Raw genomic sequence first — 24,596 nt, forward strand, 5'->3', positions numbered from 1 at the left:
AAGACAGTAGTCCAATGGGTTGAACCTAAGGTTGAGATCTATAGAGCGCACTTTGACTTTGCTCAGACTTAAGATTGAGTTCAAACGAGACAGATTTATGTGAAAGATATAGCTCTGTCTCGTTTTGACTCTGTCTTAATTCTAAGCTAAGTCAAAGTGCGCTCTATAGATCTCACCCTGAGACTCATATTTATACGCGTAGAGTGTACTGTGTAATTTTCCTCTCAAGACACTTAACAAAATCAAAGTAGGATTCTATAGATCTCAAGCTAAGAGCTTTCGAATTTGGTCCTAAACTGTTGAGCTCTTAGACTTTAAATTCCAGACAACAGATCCGGAATCTAAGTTTCGATCAATCTTGAATCAATAGGAACATGTTCAATATTTCCTGTAATCGTAGGTAAATCCGTACTTCCATATTAAAATTATAAATGTAAAAGTCTGTCTGTCTGTCTGCTAGCTTTTCACGGCCCATTCGTTATATCAATGTCTTGCAAGCTTGCATCCCGGGGAAGGGCAGGCTACTTTTAATCCCGGAACATCAAAGAGTTCCCACGAGATTTGAAAACCTTAAATTCACGCGAACGGGTCGTGGGCATCATCTAGTATTTTAATAAATGGTATTTCCTACTCCATGTACGATAACATGAAATACTGACTGATTTCCTCATATTATGTATCTGAAAATGGAATTATCAAGACCAAATTACTACCTTTATAATTTTCCAAAGAATAAGTATCATTTTTAGAAGTACTTATCCATTTCTAAAAATGATACTCGTTTCTAAAAATGTCAATTGTTTGCAAAATGGAAATGAAAGGTAGAATCTAAGGAGTTAAACATTGTCCCCAGGTAGAGAAAAACGTATTCGCGATTCGTTAGCGAGGTTAGAAAGCGCGTTAACCCTCGTCGGAGCGACGGGCGTCGAGGACCGCCTGCAGGAGGCCGTGCCCCGAACTGTCCGGGCTTTGCTTGACGCCGGCATCGTAGTGTGGGTGCTGACGGGGGACAAGCCCGAGACTGCAATCAACATTGCGTATTCCGCTGCGCTGTTCTCTCAGAGCGACCGGCTGCTGCATTTGATGTCTCGCGACAAAGTAAGTATGTCTGAAACACTAAAGGTACTATTTGAGTGATGAGCGTAGATGATTGTCCGCAAGAGACAGAAGAAAGGTATGAGAGACAAGCCCTAAACAACTTCATCGCCTGACTACATCGTCAGACAAGATGGCCTAGATTCTACTGCACTGTTCTCTCAGGGGCTGAAACACGACCAATCGCTTGTCATAAATTTAGTGACTCGGAATGGATAGCAGAACTAAGCATTAAGACGTCAATTTGCTTACTTTTCATTTCAGACCAAGTCAGGTTAGATATGTGTTTTCCAGCTTGCTTATTCTTCTAAGTAGATACATAAAATTGGTACGTTGTATATAAAAACTGTACTATAAACCGGGGGATATAAAACTCTATAAAAAACTGGGGATCCACGTTAAAAGTGGACATTTTAATGCGTTTTGTCTTTGTAGGATAGAATAAACAATTTCTTTCGGCATATAAATGTTTCAAAATGATAACCAAAGTGCTTGACCTTTATATTTGGTCTTCTAACAAAAACAGCGAATGGAGTGGTAGGTAGTATCGATCAATAAGCACTGCGTCCAACCAAAAATTTAAACTTTTCTCTTCGTAGGAACATGCAGAGTCGACTATCAAAAGCTACTTAGAAAACGGCGTGGTTGAAGCCGGTGTAGGCCGAGCGTTGGTCGTGGACGGAAGAACCCTAACCTACATCCTGGACCGGCGCTCGGGACTGGTGGCGCCCTTCCTGTCGCTGGCCAAACGATGTTCCGCTGTGTTGTGTTGCAGAGCTACGCCGTTACAGAAGGCCTACATTGTCAAGGTACCACGTAGTAAGCAGATTATTTCAACACCTGAATGTTATTCGCCTCATTAAATACATATTTCCATTAAAGTTTAAAACTTTTTCCGGTATTGTAGACCAACCAACCAAGAAAAAATTCATAGTAAATGATAGTAAAAAACTTAATATTTTATTGCTCAATTCTTAGGCAGTAAAGGAAGAGCTAGGAGTAACTACGCTGGCTATTGGAGATGGTGCCAATGATGTTTCGATGATTCAGACAGCCGACGTCGGAGTCGGTAAGAATATCATGAATTTTGTTGTTTCAATTTTTTTACTAAAAGTCATTAATGTACATGAAAAAATTATTAGGTCTCAAAGTTGATCCTTGTCCAACACCCTAAATAATAAACTCCTAATAAAAAATTATGGACACCATAATCGTGTTTTTTCTACGCGTTTATATAGGAAAATAGCAAGCAATACCATCCCACAACACCAGACATATCTCCTAAAACACACCTAACGTACATTTCTCTCTGACACCAAAGTATCCTCACCAGATGTAAACTCCACAATACACAATTGCGTTCAATCCAACATTATATTACAAGCCACAGTTTAGTTCCATGACCCTGACTCAGTGGGTTGTTTTATTGTCAGGCCTGTCAGGGCAGGAGGGGAAGCAAGCCGTGATGGCGTCGGACTTCGCGCTGTCGCGGTTCAAGTTCATCGAGCGGCTGCTGCTGGTGCACGGCCACTGGTGCTACGACCGCCTCGCGAGGATGATCCTCTACTTCTTCCTCAAGAATGCCGTGAGTTGCTTGCTCTTGACACTTGCTAATTTTGCCACTAGGCACTTTTGTATACTCTGTACTTAGGTCGAATTGGTAGTTTCTGCTTCAAAACGCTTTTGGTAGAACGGTCGTGTTTATTACGAAGTGACGTCTCGACATCATTGGGAGGTGGAGCGGGAGCGGGCAGTTCGCTTTTATTTATATGGCACCGTCCTGGACAACACCGCGGCACCATAAATACGTATTGTATTATTGCCCCGCTCTCGCCTCGCTACCGCTGTCGTCGAAGCCGCGGCCTAACTCATGGGAATCTAATAAATAAACAAATTAACATTACAGACATAGTTCAAGAGTTGCACTCCACTTAATGTCACTCTTTGCAACATTTAAAAAAATTTATATACTAAAATATTTAAAAGTTTTGTTTATTTGCTAAAATATTGTTGCATTGTTGGCAGACATTCGTGTTCATAGTGTTCTGGTACCAGCTGTACTGCGGCTTCTCGTCCTCAGTCATGATCGACCAGATGCACCTCATGGCGTACAACCTCGCCTTCACCGCATTCCCTCCTATCGTCATAGGTAAGTAGTAGTAATTAAGTTCTTAAAAGCCTAAAAAGTAATAATTTGAAATTTTCGATATGGGGTGGTAAATTATTCCAGCATTTGGTTCAATTAATTATTCTTCGTTCGTAGGAGCCTACGATCGCGTGGCGCCGGCAGGGCTGCTAACCGAGAGGCCCGGACTTTACAGCGCTTCGAGACGCGGTCTCGCGTACCGAGCGCATTCCTACTGGCTCGTACTGGCCGAGTCGCTGTACATCAGTGTGGTGATATTCTTCACGTGCAAGTACGCCTACACGGATACTGATGTGGACATCTGGCTCTTCGGCCTCTGCAACATGACGTGCTGTCTCGTCGTCATGCTGGTCTACGTCGCCATTGAGACGCGCAGTTGGGTTAGTTAATGTTACAATACCTTCTATATCTAGTTCGCTGCTAGTTGCGTTCCATGACGTAATGTTGCGTCATCTTGATGGTCTACGACGTCATAGAGTCGCGCAATTGGGTGAGTTAAACTTGTTACTTTACGTTTTGTCTAGTTTGCAGCTAGGCACGTTACATGACGCGATATCTCGTCGTGCTAGTCTACGTCGAGATTTTTTTCAATTGTAAAAATCTTAGATTCGCTTCGTGAGATTTTTTAAATTGATGTCGTACCAGTGTGGTGGTTGCTACAGGTGCAACTAGATGGCGCTGTTCAATCGATAACATTTCATAACGTAGTCCCGAACAAATGTACCGCCGACAGTACTCGCACTAACGGAGTTTTCTGCAATCTGGACTATATATAGAAGTTTCAAGACACAACGGTCGGCCCAGCTGGCGCGACCGAGCACAACCAGCCGCTCGGTGGGAGATCTTCCTTTGGTACGGTCGAGCCTGCACACTGCTCCCGTACACCAGTAATAATTATGGTATACTAGATGAAGCCCGTAACTCCGCCCGCGTGGATTTAGGTTTTGAAATTCCGTGGGAACTCTTTGATTTACCGGGATCAAAAGTAACCTATGTCCCTTCCCGGGTTGCAAGCTATCTCTGTACCAAATTTCATCAAAATCGGTTAAACGGATGGGCCGTGAAAAGCTGACAGACAGACAGACTTTCGCATTTATAATATTAGTATGGATTGTGTAATGAAGGATTGAATTTTAAAAATTATGTGCTTTTCATGCAGCTGTTTTTTAAGAAACTTGTAAGTTAGTGTGTGTGTGAAATACGACGTTAAATATTGCACCCGTTTAAATATTAGAGGTGTAAGGGCGGAGGTTAAAGACACGAGTTACCACAGACCACTGCACCCCACTCAAACACTGTGGTCAATCAAATGGGTAGTGCAACTATTGTGCGTGCAACTACAGGTAGTGCAGCTTATTTGAAGGCATTCTTAGGGTGAGATCTATAGAGCGCACTCTGACTTAGCTTAGACTTAAGACAGAGTTAATACGAGACAGATGTAAATCTCTCACATGAATCTGTCTCGTTTTAACTCTATCTTAAGTCTGAGCTAAGCCAAAGTGCGCTCCATAGATCTCAGCCTTAGACTGAGATCTTAGAACGCACTCTGACTTTGGTATCTGAGTTAAAACGAGGTTTATGTCTTTGATATTTGTCCTTTTAACTCTTAAAGTCAGTACAAAGTCAAAGTACGTTCTACTTTATGGCAAAGTGTCCACTGGCAATAAAACTTACATACCTTGGTTCTGGCAAGTCATTTGCAGGCGTCTTGCATTGTGTATAGACACTCGTAACAAGTCAATTTTAGCTTAGTTTTAGCAAGTAAACTTGCAGAAATCGACATCACAATAAAACCGACTTGTGCAAATTTGATTACGAATGGATAACTTAAACTGAGATTTATAGAGCGAACTTTGACTTTGATGAAGCTTGAAACACTGTGAGACATAACAGTTCGGGCTTCATTGCTGACATAAATCTGTCTCGTTTTGATGAAACCTAAGTCTGAGCAAAGTCAAAATACGCTCTATAGATCTCAACCTTAGGTCATATTATAGGTGTCGGCCTTAGTCACTTAGTATGCACTTCCATATCTTTCGTCGAGTGACAACGTAAAAATTTCTTATGATTATCTGCTATTGGTTTTCAGACGGTGATCCACCTGCTAGCGCTGGCGGGGTCGTTGGGCGCGTTCTTCGTGCTGACGCTGCTGTACCAGACGATATGCGTGTCGTGCTTCCGCCTGCCCTCCACGCACTACGTCATGCACCACGCGTTCGTGGACCCCATCTACTGGCTCGTGCTCATCCTCACCACTGTCACCTCGCTGGCGCCCAGGTAATGATTGGCTTATCATCAGTGCCCTTATTATAAATGCGAAAGTGTGTTTGTTTGTTGGTTTGTCCTTCAATCACGTCGGAACGGAGCAACGGATCGACGTGATTTTTTGCATAGGTGTAGGTAAAGACCTGGAGAGTGACATAGGCTACTTTTTATCCCGGAAAATCCAAGAGTACCCACGGAATTTAAAAAACTAAATCCACGCGATGTCGCGGGAATCAGTTAGTACTGAATAATTTGCGTTCCGTTCCGGTACGACGCCGTGTAGAAACCAAAGGGGCATGGGTATAATAAAAACTGACATATCCCTTCCAGGTTAGCCCGCTTCCATCTTAGTCTGCATCATCTCTTACCACCAGGTGAGATTGGAGTCAAGGGGAAACTTCTATCTGAATAAAAAAAAGAGTACTGGGCTGGTGATGACCTGAATATTGCCGCAGCTATAGAAAACTCGTAGCAGGATGAGTTATATAACATGACGTGGTGTCTCGTATCGCGCGGAAGCTAATATCTGGTTTGTTCTGATGCAGACTGGCGTACCACGCAGCACGCAACTCCGTGCGTCCGGGCGCGCTCGGCCGCGCGGTACTGGCGCGCAGGCGCCGCGCGAGGCCCTACGCCGCGCACTACCACACGCCCTCTGCCTCTGCACACGTCTACAGGTACACACCACACTCACACACCTACACACATGAAACTGATATTGCCAACACACACACAAGGCATTCCGAACCAGTGGTAGATGCTGTTGACGATTCGAAAATACTTGTAAAAGTTTAATTGAATAAAAAATATTTTTATTTTATTTATTTTATTTTGTTTTACACACACACATATATATATGCGTAGTGTATACGTACTTATTAAGTTTTCATTGTGAATAAATAATTGGTTCAAATGCACTTAGTAAGGCCTTGGCCTTGTTTCATTTACATGATATGATGATACCATGATTATAAAATTTACAAAGCGATATAATGACCACACCACAAAAGACACACACACGCACGCACATACATTTACACAACATACACTCACAGCTTATACTGTTCCTTGGCTTTTAAAGTACCTACATCTCTAATGTACAAGAATAAATAATATGAATATTTTAATACGAATATTAAAAACATATCTCCTGCCATGCTTAGTTAGCATCTCCGTTGAAATTAACTGCCGCGGTCGAAATTCGATCAGTTATTATAATGTGAACTTTATATATTTTCTATGAAATCACACAATAAGAATGAATTCAAACGTTTGTACCCAACAGGCCGACGGATGAAGACGGCCTGCAGAAGCCACAAGCAGAGGTAACGGCGATCACGTGACGGCGCCCGTGACGCCGCACACTCGCTTACATTTAACCCTAGGCTGTGATCTGTCGTAGAACTAATGTATAGTAACATAGTGTAGGATACCGTGCTTCTAATCGCGGGACCAATGCGTCAGTCGCCGGGAGTGCGCCGCCGTGCCTTCCATGTCATACTAGAATAATTATTGATGCCTTTATCTGTTTTTTTTACGTACCTTCTTAAGGAAAAATATAGACAGATTTCGCGAATAAACTTATTCCTAATGGCTGACGCGACATGTAGGAACTACCTAATCTCAGCTTTAACTACTTTGACATACGGTTGAAATCCGTACTGAAAACGAAACACGGAGAATGCTTGCCGCGCGCCGCCCTCCTTACGGTAAAGGAAATAAGGCTTAGTTTGAGTTGTTATTAATTAAAAAAGACAACGAGCCCAGTACGAGATTGCATGTTCTGAAAACCGAAATTCGATATCGAGCTTTTTCATCAGCTACACGGAACGACCTTAAGGAAATCTCGATTATATAGCTCCCGCCTCATAAAAAGAACGCTGATGGAGATAGAGAATGTGTCTGCGCACAGATACAGTCGGAGAGAGAGAGAGAGTAGAAAACGACCAGCGTTTTTTTACATCCTGGACTTTTAACGTTCTTAAAACTGAAGCAAACTATCAGTCGCGATCTGTTCGTACTGGAGGCATAAGGAGGAATTGACATAATATTATGATGTCTGCGTTTTACTGTCTATATTATTTCCTTTGGTTTAACTTATTTAATCCTAATCCTACTCCATCTACGTTTATTACTGGCATAAACAAGTAAGATTAATGCTAATAGGTATCTAGATATAGATAACCTATATAACTAGGTATGCAAGGACTGAGTTTCACACAGATCTGCCGGTTTTGTTTATAGTGACCTAAAAGTCTTCTTCAGTTAATTCAGTATTATCGTAAACGTCGAATAGAGTATATTGATGCTATTTCAATATTAGGGCATTCAACTATGGTCAACAAAACCTACCTCTCGAGCCGTCTCTTCTTCTTCAAAGGAGATTTCACGAAAGCGATATCACCGGACGTTTCCTATTTGATGGAGAAAACGTATTCAGTCTTGTGCACTCATTTCGTACGCTTATGCGCGATACACATTCGCATCCAAAATGCGGTTAACCTGACGCTATGCGAATGCGTCTGTTTACACAATAACCCGCTGCGATGTTTCAATGCAATTCTGTAACAATCCCACTCTTCTTAACTTACTTTTTCTATTCTATGGTTCAAGTATTTGTTATTATTCTACAGCCAAACATACATAGTTGAACGCCCTGTACGCTTAGTACGAGATTTTGTCTCACTAATGTTGATAGTATTCGAGTGTCGAAACAGTTCCGCGTTATAGTAGGTAAACTGGATCTTAACTGCCTTGTTTTAAAGCTCAAGTTTGTCTACTCATCTACAGCCAGCGCTCCAAGCGGAAACGTTGCGAAATTAAAATCAGTGGCATTGAATTTTTGACTTCAATTCAAAGCACTTTAGGTCCATTTTACTTTGACGTTATTGTGTTTCGACTTTCTAATTCTAGCAACGTTGGTGAGATCGTAAAATTTTATACTAAGCGTACTGATACTAAGGCATTACAGTGTTCAGGAATCAGGTTTCATTTGTATTAATGTTTAAATTCATCGACCAGTTTACTATTTATTGTGATCCTATGACCAATAATACATTTTTTGTTTACAAATAAAAGGCTGCGGTCGTGTACACTTAGCCTTAATTGAACCTCGAGCTAGTTTTTGTGTATAGAAAAGTGACTCGAGGCTCTGCACAGTGGTTTCAGAAACCGCTGCGTTCTTTCGTGTTCATTTATGTTTGTGTGATAGAGATTGTACCCTTGAATGTTGAGTGATGTATTTTTGTATGAGCTCGTGTGAACTAGACGATCTGGCTTCCTTCGTGTCATAGCTTATAGCGTACTTGCCTTGTCGGAGACTGAACGCGTTTAGGCATCCTCATCTCGCCTTAACTTATAACTTCTGAATGTATGACGTATCTACTTTATGAATATAAGTAATCTATAAGATAACTTAATGGACTTTCTGTAGCCTTCCAAATAACTGATCTTTGTAATATCTTGTTGGTGAAACCGAATAACATTAGCATATTATTCGATTTCATATAGGTAATATGCCGTCAGTGGCGTGCACAGGAGTTCAAGCCAGGGTATGCATTTAGGTATGAACTTATTTTACGACAGGTTATTATGAAAAATCAGCATTGATTTATTACAATGAGGGTAAGCAGTGCGTTTATGCTTCTATGAGCTGCACGCCACTGTATGCCGTTTATATTTTTCAGAAGTTATTCGATTTGGTTCAGAATGTGAGAAATACACTTGTTGCGATGTGTTCAAAAAATATCACATTCCAATTCTTTCTAACCCATATTTTTATTCGATACACCCGCCGTCTCACTCTGTAGGAAACGATTAAGGATAAAATAAAATACATGGTTAGCAGCTTGCTTTATTGTTTTATTGGTGTTACAAGAATACAAACGGCGTACAAAAGCTCGATTAACAAGTATTACAAAGTGCCTTGCCTACAAGCGACCAGTGTATTTCCCGCCACGACTCTGCCTATGTCTAGACTAGATGATTCCTAAAGATTTGACTATTTTTAATACTGTTTTTAGTTGTACATACATTAAAAATATATATATTTCTACAGAATAATTGTTATATGTACAGTAGGATATTTTTATATAAATAAAATATTTGTGTAAATATACTTTGTATGTTCTAAGACTGTTGTTTATTTTAGAGTTTTTAATTTGTTGAGTTTAATTAAAAAGTAATTACTAAATAGGGTATCGATGAAATATGTATTTTCCAGTCATTTTGATACTTCGCTGTAGTGTCCATCTTGTAGACATCTTGCCATAACTCGTGGGCTAGTTGAGTCGTTCGCTACAACAGTATACATGGAGTTTGGGACCTGCCGCAAAATTACCGCTACGTATAGTTCGTTTCTCGTGAAAAGGTCACTAACCTTGTACCTGAGCAGTTGGCCATTTATCGATATCAGGCTATACGGCCGCATTGATTAATTCAGACAACCTTACATTTCGCGGACTTTAGGTAAGAGCAGTGCATGATGATAGATGCTCTACCACTGAAGCCCATCGGTTTTTCTGAAACAAATTGTACGACATGACGTTAGACCGTGATCGGCAGGGTCTAATGAGAATACTCCCTAATGATACAAAACTGTCCTAGTTCGTCTGTCGGCACACGCGTTGCAATATAGCGCTTGGGCTAACTGATATGCGTACGACTACGACTAGCTTGATTAATAGAAGTTATAGTCTAATCTAAGCGTGATCTCTTCGAATTCTGCTAAGCAGCTAATGTGTTATCGTTTCTAAAGAAAGTGAAATGGCCTTCTTCCAAACTGGCTGTAAAACAAGATTTGTCATATTACAATATTTATCATAATTCAAAATCATGTAATTTATTGTGAACTTTGATACAACAGATTTTTAACAAGTGTTTAAAAAAATTGGCATATCAATTATCTGCATCACAAACATTTGACAATATTTAAATAGATTTAAGTTACAAATGAGGTAGTATTTTGTCTTAATGTCGTACCATTATACCCTATACCTAAGCGAGAGCCATTAGGAGCCGATTCAAAGGAGACGAGATTTGTTTATGCCGATTTTTAACACTATTAATATTTATTATCTAGCAAGAAATTATAATTTTTAGACATCAAAAGAATGATATTTTAATTTTAATACGCACTAGCGAGATTTAATGTAAACTCGGACTATAGATTGACATATACGTAGAACATATTATTTTAAAACTTACCATGCCAGCTAAACTTGGGCGGGTAAGGTCGGTGTATGTCTAACTAGTTTTGAATCCGTCCTTAGTCATGCCGAAGACGTAACGAAGTAACACTACGGGCGGCGGCGTTCGGAACAAGTCGGACATACACCGACCAGTTAGATGTCTCGTGTAAAATCATCGTTTTTTATAAAATCATGTACTTATTTATCAAAAAATATAATAATATCTTTTTTTATAGTCGAAGGTCATAAGAAACCAGATTTAATTTGCCATAATTAAGTAAAAGCAATGCATTTTGTTTGTCTTTTTTCTAAACAATTTTAACTATATTTTAGGCATTTAATTGTAAAAAAACTATACTTTCAGTGTTCAGAATATTATGTTAGTTACCGTTTTGTATTATAAAGAGCGTGTAAACGAACAGTATTTTAAATTAATTCACCTAGTCCTATCAACGAATAGTTTTGCTATTTTTGTCAAGTGGTGGAGCAATACGTGCCACAAGGGTAAGCGATAACACTGCTTGTGCAATGGTCTGATAAATAGTCGAAGTAGTTAATTAACCAAGAACTTCAAGGATTCGGGTCAGAAGTCTGTTTTTAAACCTCCTCACCGTTAATAGAATTCGATGTAGTAACTCTTTATCTTTAAAGTAAAATGGACCTTAACAACCTTGTTTTAAAGCTCAGGTTCGTTTAAACTACTTCTAGCGCTCCAAGCGGTACCTTGCGAAGTTAAAATCGGTGGTACTGATTTTTTTTACTTTAACCAGACCCTGTAGCTACATTTTACTCCAGCGTTATGTGTTTTGACGAACGAATTCTATGAACATTGGTGGTAAAATTTCGTACTAACCAAACCGATGTAACTAAAACCATCGTTTCGTTGATCTGTACTTTGTGACTAGTGCACAAGCGCTCGGCTCGCTACTGCGAAGGTGCAGATGTGTAGTGGTTCGTCAATCACGGGGTGCACCGTGATGTTTAGCTTGATTCGCTTTGCTTGACTCTAGAATAGATGACTGTGCAATTTTAACTTTCATGGAAAGCTGTATAGACGTTTGTAATCGATCTTCCCGAATTTTTGACGTTTTTAAAACGTAAAAAAAGGCAAATGTTATATAATATACAGTAGGATTTAAGCTAATTGGCGCCTGAGAAGTTAGTCACAAGTCGCGTAAGTGACATTATTTCCGGACACCTATAAAAAAATGTGACTAAATAATTTACCGTCACTGTTTTTCCGTACAAGGATGGTCCGGTCTCGCATCTCACTTCTTAGCCTCCAAAAAGATTGAATCGAACTATTGCTTGCCCTGTTTTCTTAGTTATGGTGCATCCAACATCCATGCTCAGTATAATTTTTCATTGGTTTAAGATCAAGTATATACTTACTAGAAAAGCAAGTAGTCCCCATGAATACCTGCTCGGGATTCAAACTCGCGATCCCCAACACTAGTAGTCACTTTTAACTACGAGCTTTTCAAATAATAACTGATTTCAGACATGAAGACTTACAAAAATAAATGTTATACAATGCAAACTTTATGACCCGTCAACACTTGCTAGTCACTGCGCACAGTCAAGCAGCTTGACTGCGCAGTGACTCGCAAGTTGTGACAGGTGATCAAGCGAAAGCTGCAACTTCAAAGTGATCAAAAGGTTTGGTAATATAGGTAGACCAGAATCTCATCAAAAATACGGAATTGAAATTCCAAAGTTAGCAACACTGTACTCTGTGAATATCCTATGTACATATTACTCTGTGGTGAATATTGTAGTGAATTATTAATATTCACTACAGCGTACTATGGATATTCACAGAGTACAGTTGCTAGCTAGTAGTAGTGTTGCTAACTTTTGAATTTCATTTCATGAGATTCTGGTCTCAGAGGCGTCTTTACCTATGGTGCAGGGTGTGCGGCGCACAGGGGCGCCGGGTCTAAGGGGGCGCCGAGCGCCCTCTAATGCGACACCTCCAAAGATGCGTCGATGCCGGCGCTCTCAAAGACCCTGCGCTCGTGTTATAGCCGACGCCGTCATCATTAAAAATTGCACCATTTGCATCCGAATTTCCGTTTGAAAATATAACTGTTAGTATTCCATTTTGACCCTGCTTCTACTAGACTAGAGGGCGCCAGGGTACTGGTTGCACACGGGCGCCACAAGGGCTAGAGATGCCTCTGTCTGGTCTATAGTATTTTATTGTATAGACGCGATGTACGGATGCACCCGCATTTAATGTGTATGTAGACAACGCAGAAACAAGCACTGTGGTGACTAGAAAATACATTTATATTCGTACATGTTGTTTTATAATAATAATAACAAAATATTTAATTTCATTACAAAATTTGTTTTATTTTCCGCCCTGAAACCATTTCAAAGTAGATGCGACTTATATAGAAGTAGCGAGCGGCGGGAACCATGATTAATTTGTTATTTTGATTTGTCGAAAACTCAGTTGCATGAGTCGTGGTCACGACGGGATTGCAGTGCTGAGAGAGATGAAGTTCGAGCTGTCATGGACGGTACCCACAATATAATAATATGTCGTTAAACCACGAATAAATCGTTCGGTTCAAACGGCATTATTATAATGATGCATACAAACAAACTGAATAAACGTTATTGTAAACAAGCCGTGATTTTATGCAAAGGATAGCTATTAGCTACCAAGATCCTGTAATGCACACTAACACTATAGGACACTGACGCATTCGAACGCAGTATGCTTTTATGTCGTTGGCACAAAAGCGTTTAATCGCTTCGCTAATTCAACTACAATATATTTCTAGACTTTACATGGCGGTTAAGCCGTTCGCCCCCACGTCATTTCAAACTTCATACAGCTAATGGTATACTGATTCTGATCGCAACTATAAAGTATTCGCGTCTTTTTCTTCGGTTTAAAGACATTTATTTTCTCAATAAAGAACACAATAGTTTAAAATTCATCTTCCGTCCTTTTATATAGCAATATAAAATAGAAAAAGATGCACATACTTTAAATTTAGTTTTTTACTTTAAAAAACACCAGAATTGACGCCAATGGCACATTTGGTATATAAAGCAGACATATCCGCTCGTTTCCACGCCTCGACACTTCTATATAAAATGCGCCTTAGACACCCTATTGGCTATATTAATCGTAATATTATTTGGCTAGTATTGAGGTCTTTTGAGTATGATATAATTTATTAGTAGTGGAGATTCTAGATATGTTAAGATACAAAACATTTTTATCAAAATGTTAAATCGACAATGGTATTATTCGGTAGTACAAAAACCTCTTAGGCTCAATTTACTCTGAAAGGGAATGGAAACGAATTAAGTAAATATCACATAGCATATTGCCTTCTATCTCCACCAAGTAAAACATAAATTTCTTCCGGCGACTTTTTCATTTGGGCAAGAAGTTTGTATTTTACAAAGTGGAGACAAAAGTCAATATGCTATGTGATATTTTAGAAATTCGATTCCATTTCCTTTTAATGTAAATTCATTGACAAGACGTTGACAAACTAAAAAAATCTTCCTCTTACGTCATCTCTTACAAATGACCAATCACAATATGTTTAATTCGAAAATGTTTTTAAAACATTCAAAATTCGAATTCGAAAACAGTTTTGTTTGTGATTGGTTGGTGACTGAAAATGGTTAGCGCCCACTGATAGTTTCTCTGTCATTTGTATGCGATTACGTAACATAGACAGCCCCATACTCAGTTCTTTCCGCGGATAGAGTATAGGTAATTTTGAAGTTGTCAATTCAGTTTAGTTTGGTGATTTTTGTGCAACCAAATTGTTGAAAGTTTAATCCATGATGATGCGCCCCACTCTTTGTCCCAATCGTTTACAGTGCAAGTGTGCTAAGTACTTCTTCTTTTAATATATGGCTTTTTTCAGTGCCATGATGCTAAGTACCTACTGTTAGAGCAAGTTTTATCATAATGCACCAATCAGTAATGTGGGTACACCTACCCACACAGACGAATATAAATTGGCTAAAAATTATTCCCCGTAGTTTCCCCGCATGCAAAATAGTGAGGCGCGTCTTCATGGATTGAACTATCTATAGCACTAACGAAAAATTAATGTTTACCAAGCAGAATGTTACAAGTTCCCTAACTACATTAGCATAAAAACAATTTTTTAATTACATCATAATCATAAAAGCATCGGAACTTTTGTATATTATAAAAGAAATGCATTGCAATTTAATGTGTTCATCTTGTCTTGCACGAATCCGAAATTAGACCATAGATCAAGTTTCTTTATTAACTGACACCCATTGCGAACACCTGGCGAAAAAAAAATAGGTAACTCAAGGACCCTCTAGGCCCATTTTACTCGGCACGATAATATATAATTGAAACTCGAAATTATCGTAAAGAAATATTTGGTACCTGGCAATTAGTTTTCGTGCAAGACATGTAAATAAATCAATAACAATAATAGCTTTAGCTACGCTCTATAACTAATTATTGATGTGCCTCCGGAAAACATACAGCATTTATGTATGAAGAAGCAATTATGTACTCACCGCATATATGCGCGCTTCATCCATAAACATGTATATTCCTATGCAATAATGTAGTTTACCTTACCGGATATAGGGGCGCTAGTGTCTCACCCAGCAAGGCAGTGAGCCGCTGCCATCTTGGATGTCATAGCGTTGTGTACTTTCGCCGCGTGCGCGTCGAATCTAAAATTATATCGTTAATCCGTCTTCCTTTGCAAAAAAATTATTTTCAATAAGTGCAATAAATGTGATAATACGGTGATCATGATATATATTTTCTTATTATTTCGTAATATTACCGTGGGGACATTTTGGTTGGACCCCACGTGCGCGAACAATGTCGATAGGCTACGTAAGCTAATCGATCTGGTGTTTCGCGCTTATTGGTGCCTGAGAGGGCTCTTGAAAAAGGGGATACCTCGACATCCAGCAGCGATTCAAGCAACGAGCAGGATTGAGAGTGACTCCCGAGAGAAACGGCGAGAAATTACCAGGTAACGATCGATCCTCGGATCGATGCGTTATACAACCAGGTGAGTTTTCTTACATATCTTATAATGCATTTACCATATTGTGTATCTAATGCAAATGAGATGCTAATTGAGAAACCAAATTAAACAAATGGCGATTTGGTTGACGAACGTGTCGACACCGACACCGAAATCTAAATCTGGATCTAGGTTTCTTTAATACAAATTTTGGCGAGGAAAAGTCCCAATGGTTACCTATAATCGGTTATTGAATCTATTTATTTTATGTACAAAGTTAATTGAGTGCAATTTAAATTTTACGCCAGTGAATCGAATGATAACATTTTATCTCGCCCACGTGGCGAGATGTTGGTTATAACAAGACATTGGTTAAATTGCTCATTTAAAGGGGTTTCGTAAACTGAAAATAACGGAGAACTGTACTCACTAAACAATAGCTAACACTTATTTGGCCCCACTGAGGACATCATGGCCGTTACCACCAATGCTTTATTATACCAAACAGAACTCAGTTAAGAATCCAGATACCCCCTTTAATAAATGACTGAAACATTCAGATGATAAAGTCGCCCTTTGGTCTAAGTATCTCCTGCATTTTTATTCTTTTGAATATAATGATTAGCAATAAAGATGGTTAAATAAATAAATAACATTCAGCAAATCATCTTTGTCTTAAAAATTATCAGAACAAACTTTACAAATTGTTTGGGTAACAGGCGAATGTATAGCATAATATATTATGTAAGGCGCAGGAGATGAATATCAGACAGAATTTTCATGGAGATGTTTATTTTAAATACTCTAAGGAAATTTTGGATACGGTATTTGCATATGTCAAAAGTGAATGGTTTCTCAGTGATGGCTGAATGGAGGGTCTTCCACTGGAAGCCTCTCGGACCTCACATATCTGATATGTGAGGTCCGCACCCTTTGTTAGTTTTGGGTGTGATAACCATTTTAAATTATTGATTAAGCTGGAAAAGTACGTCAAATCATTGTGACGTCACATGCCAGTGTTTCATGGGGCCTCGCGTGCTGAGCGTGTGTTTTAACGCTTTATAGGATACTGATTTGACTAGTTGTCAAATACCGGATTGGCTTTTAACAATAGTGACGAGGTTCTTTTTGGATAAAGCAACACTCACTGCGTTTATGCAATCCCCTGGTGGCCCATATTTATAAATATTACAGCTATAAATGCCTACAATCGAAAAACCTATCCAACACAATATGTTACAGGTTATGTAATGACATTCTAATATCGTTGGCAAGCTTTTGGTGCAAACAGTTTTTGTAAATGTCAATTACGGTATTTCGAATACCCTAATACAAGAAACTACCCCCGGTAATGCCCACAAAACAAATAATGCAACATGCAACCTGGTCACCTGTCACGACTTAAATGACACAAGAATTACTGGACCAAAACTAGTAGAAGTGGTTGTGGTTCACAAGGAAATGCCCAGTTTTATCTCCGAGCTTTTTCTGCGGAAGGAAAACGTTGGATCGATGCGTCTGATTTTCGACCCTCGAGAACGAAACAAATTTGTGAAACAAAACTATCCCGTCTGATTTGTCATACCGGTTCGTAGCTTTCTACAACAAAAGTTGGACAACCTGTCTAATTTTTGGGTCTGGCGGCAGCGCCCCACCTGTAACATGCTCGGTTGCGGAAACCTTGCATGCGAAGGAATGTCGAGTGCTAGTCTACCTAGACGACTTCCTTCTGGTCAATCAAGACCAATCCAAGTTATGTCTTCAGGCTGCGGAAGCCGTGAGGCACTTGGAACTTCTGGGCTGGCAATTCTGGTCAACTAAGACCAATCCAGGTTATTCCTTCACGCTGCGGAAGCGTGAGGTCCTTGGAACTTCGGGGCAGGGGGATCAATTACCAAAAGCCAACGTCCATACCATGTTGAAGACACCGGTTCTCGTCCGATCACCGAAGTTAAGCAACATCGGGATCAATTACTAAAAGTCAATTCTAACACTCACACAAGACCTACAATACCTGGGTATTCGTTGGCAGACTATAAGAAAATTCAATGTTCTTGCCCATAATAAAGAGTAAAAAACTATCAACGAGACCTTTGAGAGAATTATTACTGAAAATATCTGAAATCACTCTTCACGAAATGCAACGGTTGCTAGGACAGTCAGACTTCGCCAGTTTAGTAACTCCCAGAAGCAGACTACATTCTGATCAGATCCAAATACGCCTCAAACGTTTCGATAATATGTTTTAGACTGCTGAATCCACAATCGTGGAACAGGGAATGACATGGCGGCGCGGAACCACATGTCTCAGGCTGCCAATATGTACACCTAAAACCTGCCATCCACTGCTTGGCGAATAATGCCTCTGATTGGCTTTTAGTGCCCAATTAAACGGGAAATTAATGCCAGAAACTTGGTGAGTGCATCAAAAATGATAGCACAGCAATAGAAGGAACTTTATGCAGTTATAGTGGCAATTGAAGACAGCACAAGAACTCTGTAAAAATCGCAAGTCTTAGTTCAATCGAACACTCATTCGTTCACTCACTCGTTCGTTCTAACGTTCATTTTAATGAACAAAGTCGTGGGTTTTACTGATTCTAACAATCGAACTCCCGCACATAACAGATTACATTATTGGCTCAAGGCTGTCACGAGGAAAACCTCCCACAGAGTGTCATCTTTTCCCTCAAGCGCCGTCCGAGATCGATTTGGTTGCAGCACAACAGATTACTGTAGTAGGGAATAAAGATGGTGTGATGTCTTTATCGACTGCAAAGATTGATCAGCAAGTTATAGATGCTTTCAACAGGTCATTGAGACATCAATTTAGCATGGGTGTTTTCTTCTCCAAACTAATTGCCAAAAGTACTGACTTACTTGAACAAGTGCAGCTGGGGTGTACTTAAATGTGGCACGTGAAAGACCTTTGGGCTTCAAGATTTGAAAGCAGAGCTCAAATGAACTATAGAACCTATCAGGGACTCTGATAGATGTCACGACATTACAGTGTCCACCAGACATTTACACGGAAGCTGAAAAAATTGAGGATGGGTGCCCAAATAAAGGAGTAGTCTATACGAGAATTAAAGAACAGGTGCTTGTTGGAAGCAATTTTTGTCCTACCTACCTACCAGACATCAAAAATGGTTAAACTGGTGCGAAACCTGGTGGCGGTTAACTTTCTATGATCCACATGTGGACACTAGGCAATTATTGACGTGGCTAAACTCAAAATTACTAAACCATTTATCATACAGGACCTTAAGGTAGAGCTCAAGCGCTAACTACAGAAGCTCTCATTTAAGCACACACTTCCCGAGATATCTAGACGAACCTATATGGACAATTGTTGCCCTGGAACGAAGGGTTGACAACTGAAAGTCTGTGTCACCGGGAAAAATATATTATATACTTTATTTGGCCCAAAGACTGACACTCACTCTTAACATAAATACGGATGGACACTTTCAAAACAATAGTATAACAGAAAACATAATTCTCTATTAATGTACTAGTATACTACAGTAGTACTACATGTATGTCTTTGACACAGGAAAATAGGTCAAGCAGAATGAAGTTAAGAATTTAAATATATTGTAATCTTTTTATCACCAACTGTAATGAAACTGAAGCCGCATCACGTACTGTAATAGATCACTGGAACAGTTCAGTTCTTAAGCAATGTGGCAGCATTCCTGTATCCCCAGGGATTCATCAGTGGATCAACAGTAGTTTCTTTGGGGACAGATAACCAATCAATGGACGATATACTCGTATCTCGTGGTAACTGGAGATTACCAGACACTCTTGTTGAAATCATTATTGCCCGGAGGAGATCTCAAAATAACTGAAGCTTATTTTTCAATATAATCATTATATGGTCCGGTTTGAGTTTTAGTAATCCTTATCAAAATTACAGACATAAATCATTTAAATTGTTTGTCTTTTAGACATTATATTTTAACTTATTAACCCTGGTTAGAAATAACAATAACTTTAATAGGTGACAATGAATGAAGGGGACGTGGTTATATGATCTAACTTAACGATTAATATTTTTGTTATTCAATTGACAGATTAACTCCCTTTGATTCATCATAGCGTTGTGGGTAATACATTTCACCAGCAGATAACAAACACGTCTTCATACATAAATGCTGTATGTTTTCCGGAGGCACATCAATATGACGGTTTTACATTACAATAAAACCGATATTATGTGCCGAGAGGGAAAACATACAGCATTGCAGGAACTTCTTCCTGGTGAAGACTATGACATCCAAGATGGCAGCGGCTCACTGCCTTGCTGGGTGAGACACTAGCGCCCCTATATCCGGTAAGGTAAACTACATTATTGCATAGGAATATACATGTTTATGGATGAAGCGCGCATATATGCGGTGAGTACATAATTGCTTCTTCATACATAAATGCTGTATGTTTTCCCTCTCGGCACATAATATCGGTTTTATTGTAATGTAAAACCGTCATATTATGAACTGAGCAAACCATTAAAACAATATTAACATTTTATGTATACTCAACTTGAGTAAAAAAAATTGAACAACGCTAGAATATAAAGATCGTCACTGACTGACATACATCGCACCGCCATCTATCTACATCACACATCTACCACACATAGCGTGATTTCAAAAATATATCAACGAAATAGCAGTAGGCTTAGCACAAGTTCCCACATCTCGACAACGTTGATAGATTTCGAGTTTCGAGGCAATATAACGTCAAACGTAAAATGAATAGAAACTCTTTAACGAAACGCGCTACTGAAACCCTACAAAAAATTCACCATGGGCGACCTGCCTTAGTCAATCTCGCTTTGCAACACCTCCAATCTCAGGATTATTTATTTGAAAACTCGGCAAGCGTGAATCTAATCATTGTCAGAATAATAAGTATGTATCTATAGAACACAACTTAAAGCTATTTTAGCATTATTTCACAGACATGTCGCAGTGGTATCGAGTCAGTGACGACTAATATATCCATTAAAAAAATTCTTATTATAAAAATTAACCTAGTAAAAGTTCACAGCACCAGTTTCAAAATTGCATTAGCTACGTCCATAGTGTGTTCGTTAACCAATACTATATCAAATTTGTTGATGTAGTTTTGTAGGTTAGCCTCCGTGTTGCGGCCTAGGAAGCCTATCTTGACGATGACGTCACAATGCTCCATCCCTTCAGCCATCCCCGCGTCTCCGATGTTATCCCCCAGTAGAAGAACGTTGTTACGGGTTTTGACCATTTTGTAGTATTCCGTATCCTTTATGGCCGCCTCGTTCTTGTTGTACGTGTGTATCACGTCCCCTGCGATTCCGACCACTGAATCGTTTTCGTCCAACGCGAGGAAGTTTGAAATTACCTACAATGGGATGAAAGAAATAAAGGTCAAATCATTTCAAAATAAAGGTGCAAACACATCAATCACGAATGAGTTTGCAGTTTTATTATGAGAGTAAAGTTTTATTAAGGCATTTAAAAAACCGATAGACATCGGCGTTCCAAGGTGCTAGAATGTCAATCTCACACCGGAAAGCGCAGCTTGGAAGAAAGACGATGAGTAGTAGGGAGCCGCTGGATTCAAAGCGGCGCAAGACCGTGGCGTGGGGAAGTCCCTACAAGAAACCTATGTCCACTAGACGTCTATCGGTTGATGATAATGATGTTGATGAAGGCAATCAAACTTCAAAATATTTAAGTAGTAAATTGGAGTAATTTATACTGAAACGTCCTTTGGTATCATACTAATGAACTTCAATTTTAGGAGTTTTCTTACTTTTGCTATGTGAAAAAAAGGTATTTTAAGTGGCCAAAGGGCTTTAAGGTGAAAGAATGGTAAAGGCCGGACCGCATTATATCAGCGCTGCGCGCTGCACGAAGCGTCAACATATTATTATTTAAATCATTTCGAATGATTTGTCGCACTAGAACGGCGCGGCATAGCGAATATTTTGACGCGAAGCGGCGCTATTGTAATGCGGTCCGGCCTTAAAGGTGGCAGTAGGTAAGAAACCGTACTTTAACATGGGGTAGCAAGAAGCTGGCGGCGCTGAGCGCGGCCACCACACTGTCGCCCAGCCCGGCCGAGAACACCAGCACCGGCACCGCCTGCCGCGAGCTCCACGCGATCAGCTCCGAAACACCCGCCCTGATACACGACAACCATTTCTTGATGTGGGATTTTTTTATTCAGATACAAGTTAGCCCTTGACTTGCAATCTCACCCGGTGGTAAGTGATAATGGAAAGCGATAACCTAAGATGGAAGCGGGCTTACGGAAGGGGTATAGTAGTTTTTACTAAACTCATACACGGTAACGTTTCTACGCGGTATCGTACCGGAACGGTAAATCGCTTGGCCGGTAACTGATCATGGCTGAAGCCTCCTTTCAGACCAGACCAGAGAAAATGCAGAAATTCAAAATTTCCTCTGCAGGGAATTGACCCCGGGACCTTCCATTGATAAGATCACAGTGCTCACCACAACGACCGCCCCATGAGCTTGCTATATTTATATTTGCTACCACAAATGAGGCAGGCCAGTGGCATGTTTCCTTAATCTTTCAAAAATCTTGTTATGAACATAGCAGCCCTTCTTAAGGGGTTTCTAATGAAGTGAAGTGAATATTATGAGATCAACATTATTAGATTTGATTCATTAAACATTTGATAAAGTTAGTATAGAGTAGTTATCACATAGTTACATTATGATTTAAGACATACATACCTAAAGCATTCTACCATTTTGTGGCCCACTTCAATAAGTTCATTTCTTGGGAATTTCACACCTCTGCAACAAGTTTTTCTTTTTAAATAGGCAAGTTTTAATTATTCAGTAGTATAAATAAAAAAATGTATAGTACATAATAATACAGTACACGGCTTTTTTCACTCATTTGGACTATAAATCAATTAAATGTAGAATTACAATCTAACCATTACTTACTTCAGTAACTCGTGAGCAGCCAAATACCAGGCAACCATATGTTTAGTTTTCTCCTCTATACTCATCATTGGGTCCACTTCAATGGGCTTGTACTTCTCCGCCAGTCTCAGTTCCTCATCTTTGTACTCTTGTGGTACAGATGGACATTCTCGGAACATGCCTTGAATATTGAATTTCAAAAATTACTTATTTTTGTCTTCAAATCAATCAGTATTGAAACTTAGATTTTGTTAGATACCTATAGATATTTTCCAAATTGTAACTTGTGTATATGACAAGTCTGTAGAATAAATTAGCACTTCAGTGTGGCTAATTCCATTGTACACAATCTCTAAACTAAACTAAAATGGCATGTCTAAATCTAATGCTATCCCTTTCATAATGTTACTTGCGGAAAAGGATGGCACAAAATTTAGACCGGTTAATTTAGTTTAGTTTAGAGATTGTGTACAAGAGAATCTGCCCCATTATGTATTTATTACAGGAATCTATCCAGAGACTACCCAGTCCTTTCAAAGAGATATTCCTGTACGCTGCATAAAATAGTGAACATCAACCTTTAGAAAGAGATAGCGGCTTCGTAGAGTATAGTCTCTGTTGTTGAAACCAAAAAAAGGTCACATAGTAGACTGACAGAGACAACACAACAAAACCAAAATCTCATTTTTAAGATTGATGTTCAATTATAATAATTGATTATTGTAAATTGAATTATTATAATTGAACATCAATCTTAAAAATGAGATTTAATTATAATAATTTAATATTTCTTGTCTGCTACAGTATGTGTGTTTGTTTTGGGGGTGACTGACTGGCGTGCTGTGGTAAATAGATATTTGAAAGTATCAATAGTCGACAGCGGGCGGACTCTATGAGTGTGAGATATAGTCAAGTTGCTTACATAATTAAGAATTAATACTTATTGTACATGACTTAAAAAGATATTTACCAAAACTAGTTAGTACTGTCATTCCATTATCCATATTATGCCTCGTCAATGTATGATCAAAGTCTGTAACTATCTGTAGTTTCTCATGGCCATCACATATAATTTGATTTATTTTTCTCAGCAGTTCATCCTTATTCCGTATGTGGACGTTAGGTTTATCGAGTTCTTGTATTTCATTTAGGTCTGTTATCATCTTCATATCTGAAAAGACGACTTTTTATTCAAACTGATCGTAAAAATCAGATCTTTTGCAACGTACAGAGCAGTGTGAAAATTATAGAGAGAACTTACCCCGTATTATATGGAATCAGCCAACTAGGTACTCTCTATTTTAATTACTATAAAATCGAAAGCTTTCTAAGTTTTCTGGAAGTAAAAACCACCTTTATCTCGTATTCCTTTCAGTATTTACGAAATACGATCACAAAATATATATACGTCCTTCCAAGGTCCTTCCATTCACCACAGAGTACAGACTAGACGACTCACTGTTGTCATTGACTTTGACACTTGACATTTGTTTTGATCGTAGGTTTTTATCTTGTTTATGGTTTTTATTCTCCCTAGTTCCTTGATTCGAAAAGTGGATAATGGATTATTTTGACTGAAAGCCACCTGAAATCACACTGAAATCCATAGGTACCGAAATAGTAGGTAAACACGCATCAATATCACGATCGCAATCATCTCGGTTTACGCTCGTTCGTAAGGATTGGTTAACGCTCGCCCACTATTGGCTACAATGCATTGTTGCAACAAGAATCGGACAAATTCAGCCAATCAGAACAATTGAGATTGTAATAATGATTGATGCAGACCAAAGAATTTGCAAGTCTTACTACGTATGATGCAGACATAATATTATCATAGAGATAGTATACATTCATCTAAGAATATTATAGTGATCTGTGATGGAAAGGTTGTTTTTATGTTTCTATGCATTCTATGCAGACACCTGTGGTTTCATCTGTG

At 39.2% G+C, this 24,596-nt stretch overlaps 2 protein-coding genes across 4 annotated transcripts in view; one reads left to right on the top strand and one right to left on the bottom strand.

The window, feature by feature from the left end:
• LOC117983206 (phospholipid-transporting ATPase VD) overlaps nucleotides 1–8,748 on the top strand; it is an 85,716-nt gene extending 76,968 nt beyond the window's left edge. For both annotated transcript variants that reach the window (XM_034969688.2, XM_034969690.2), the window contains exons 8-16: nucleotides 854–1,098; nucleotides 1,695–1,904; nucleotides 2,074–2,164; nucleotides 2,529–2,680; nucleotides 3,121–3,244; nucleotides 3,359–3,621; nucleotides 5,331–5,518; nucleotides 6,052–6,183; nucleotides 6,792–8,748. In XM_034969688.2, coding sequence (XP_034825579.1) covers nucleotides 854–1,098; nucleotides 1,695–1,904; nucleotides 2,074–2,164; nucleotides 2,529–2,680; nucleotides 3,121–3,244; nucleotides 3,359–3,621; nucleotides 5,331–5,518; nucleotides 6,052–6,183; nucleotides 6,792–6,849 — 1,463 coding nt within the window. In that variant the 3' untranslated portion in view covers nucleotides 6,850–8,748. The remainder of the gene's footprint in view (nucleotides 1–853; nucleotides 1,099–1,694; nucleotides 1,905–2,073; nucleotides 2,165–2,528; nucleotides 2,681–3,120; nucleotides 3,245–3,358; nucleotides 3,622–5,330; nucleotides 5,519–6,051; nucleotides 6,184–6,791) is intronic.
• A 598-nt stretch (nucleotides 8,749–9,346) lies between these two features.
• On the bottom strand, nucleotides 9,347–24,080 carry cN-IIIB (cytosolic 5'-nucleotidase IIIB). 2 transcript variants are annotated; one of them, XR_011236886.1, is made up of 7 exons: nucleotides 23,916–24,080; nucleotides 23,625–23,825; nucleotides 22,676–22,835; nucleotides 22,457–22,519; nucleotides 21,749–21,878; nucleotides 20,193–21,092; nucleotides 9,347–15,171 (listed from the first exon to the last, which is right to left on the bottom strand). XR_011236886.1 is itself a non-coding variant. In XM_069499388.1 (6 exons), the coding sequence occupies exons 2-6, from the start codon at nucleotides 23,821–23,823 to the stop codon at nucleotides 20,757–20,759; spliced, it is 888 nt and encodes a 295-aa protein (XP_069355489.1). In that variant the 5' UTR covers nucleotides 23,824–23,825; nucleotides 23,916–24,080; the 3' UTR covers nucleotides 19,189–20,756. The 2 variants fall into 2 exon arrangements, 1 of the variants encoding a protein (XP_069355489.1); XM_069499388.1 differs by lacking the exon at nucleotides 9,347–15,171 and having other exon boundaries at nucleotides 19,189–21,092.
• Between the last annotated feature and the right edge of the window lie 516 nt (nucleotides 24,081–24,596).

The sequence above is a fragment of the Maniola hyperantus genome, chromosome 6, assembly GCF_902806685.2.
Source record: "Maniola hyperantus chromosome 6, iAphHyp1.2, whole genome shotgun sequence".
NCBI classification, from domain to species: Eukaryota; Metazoa; Arthropoda; class Insecta; order Lepidoptera; family Nymphalidae; genus Maniola; species Maniola hyperantus.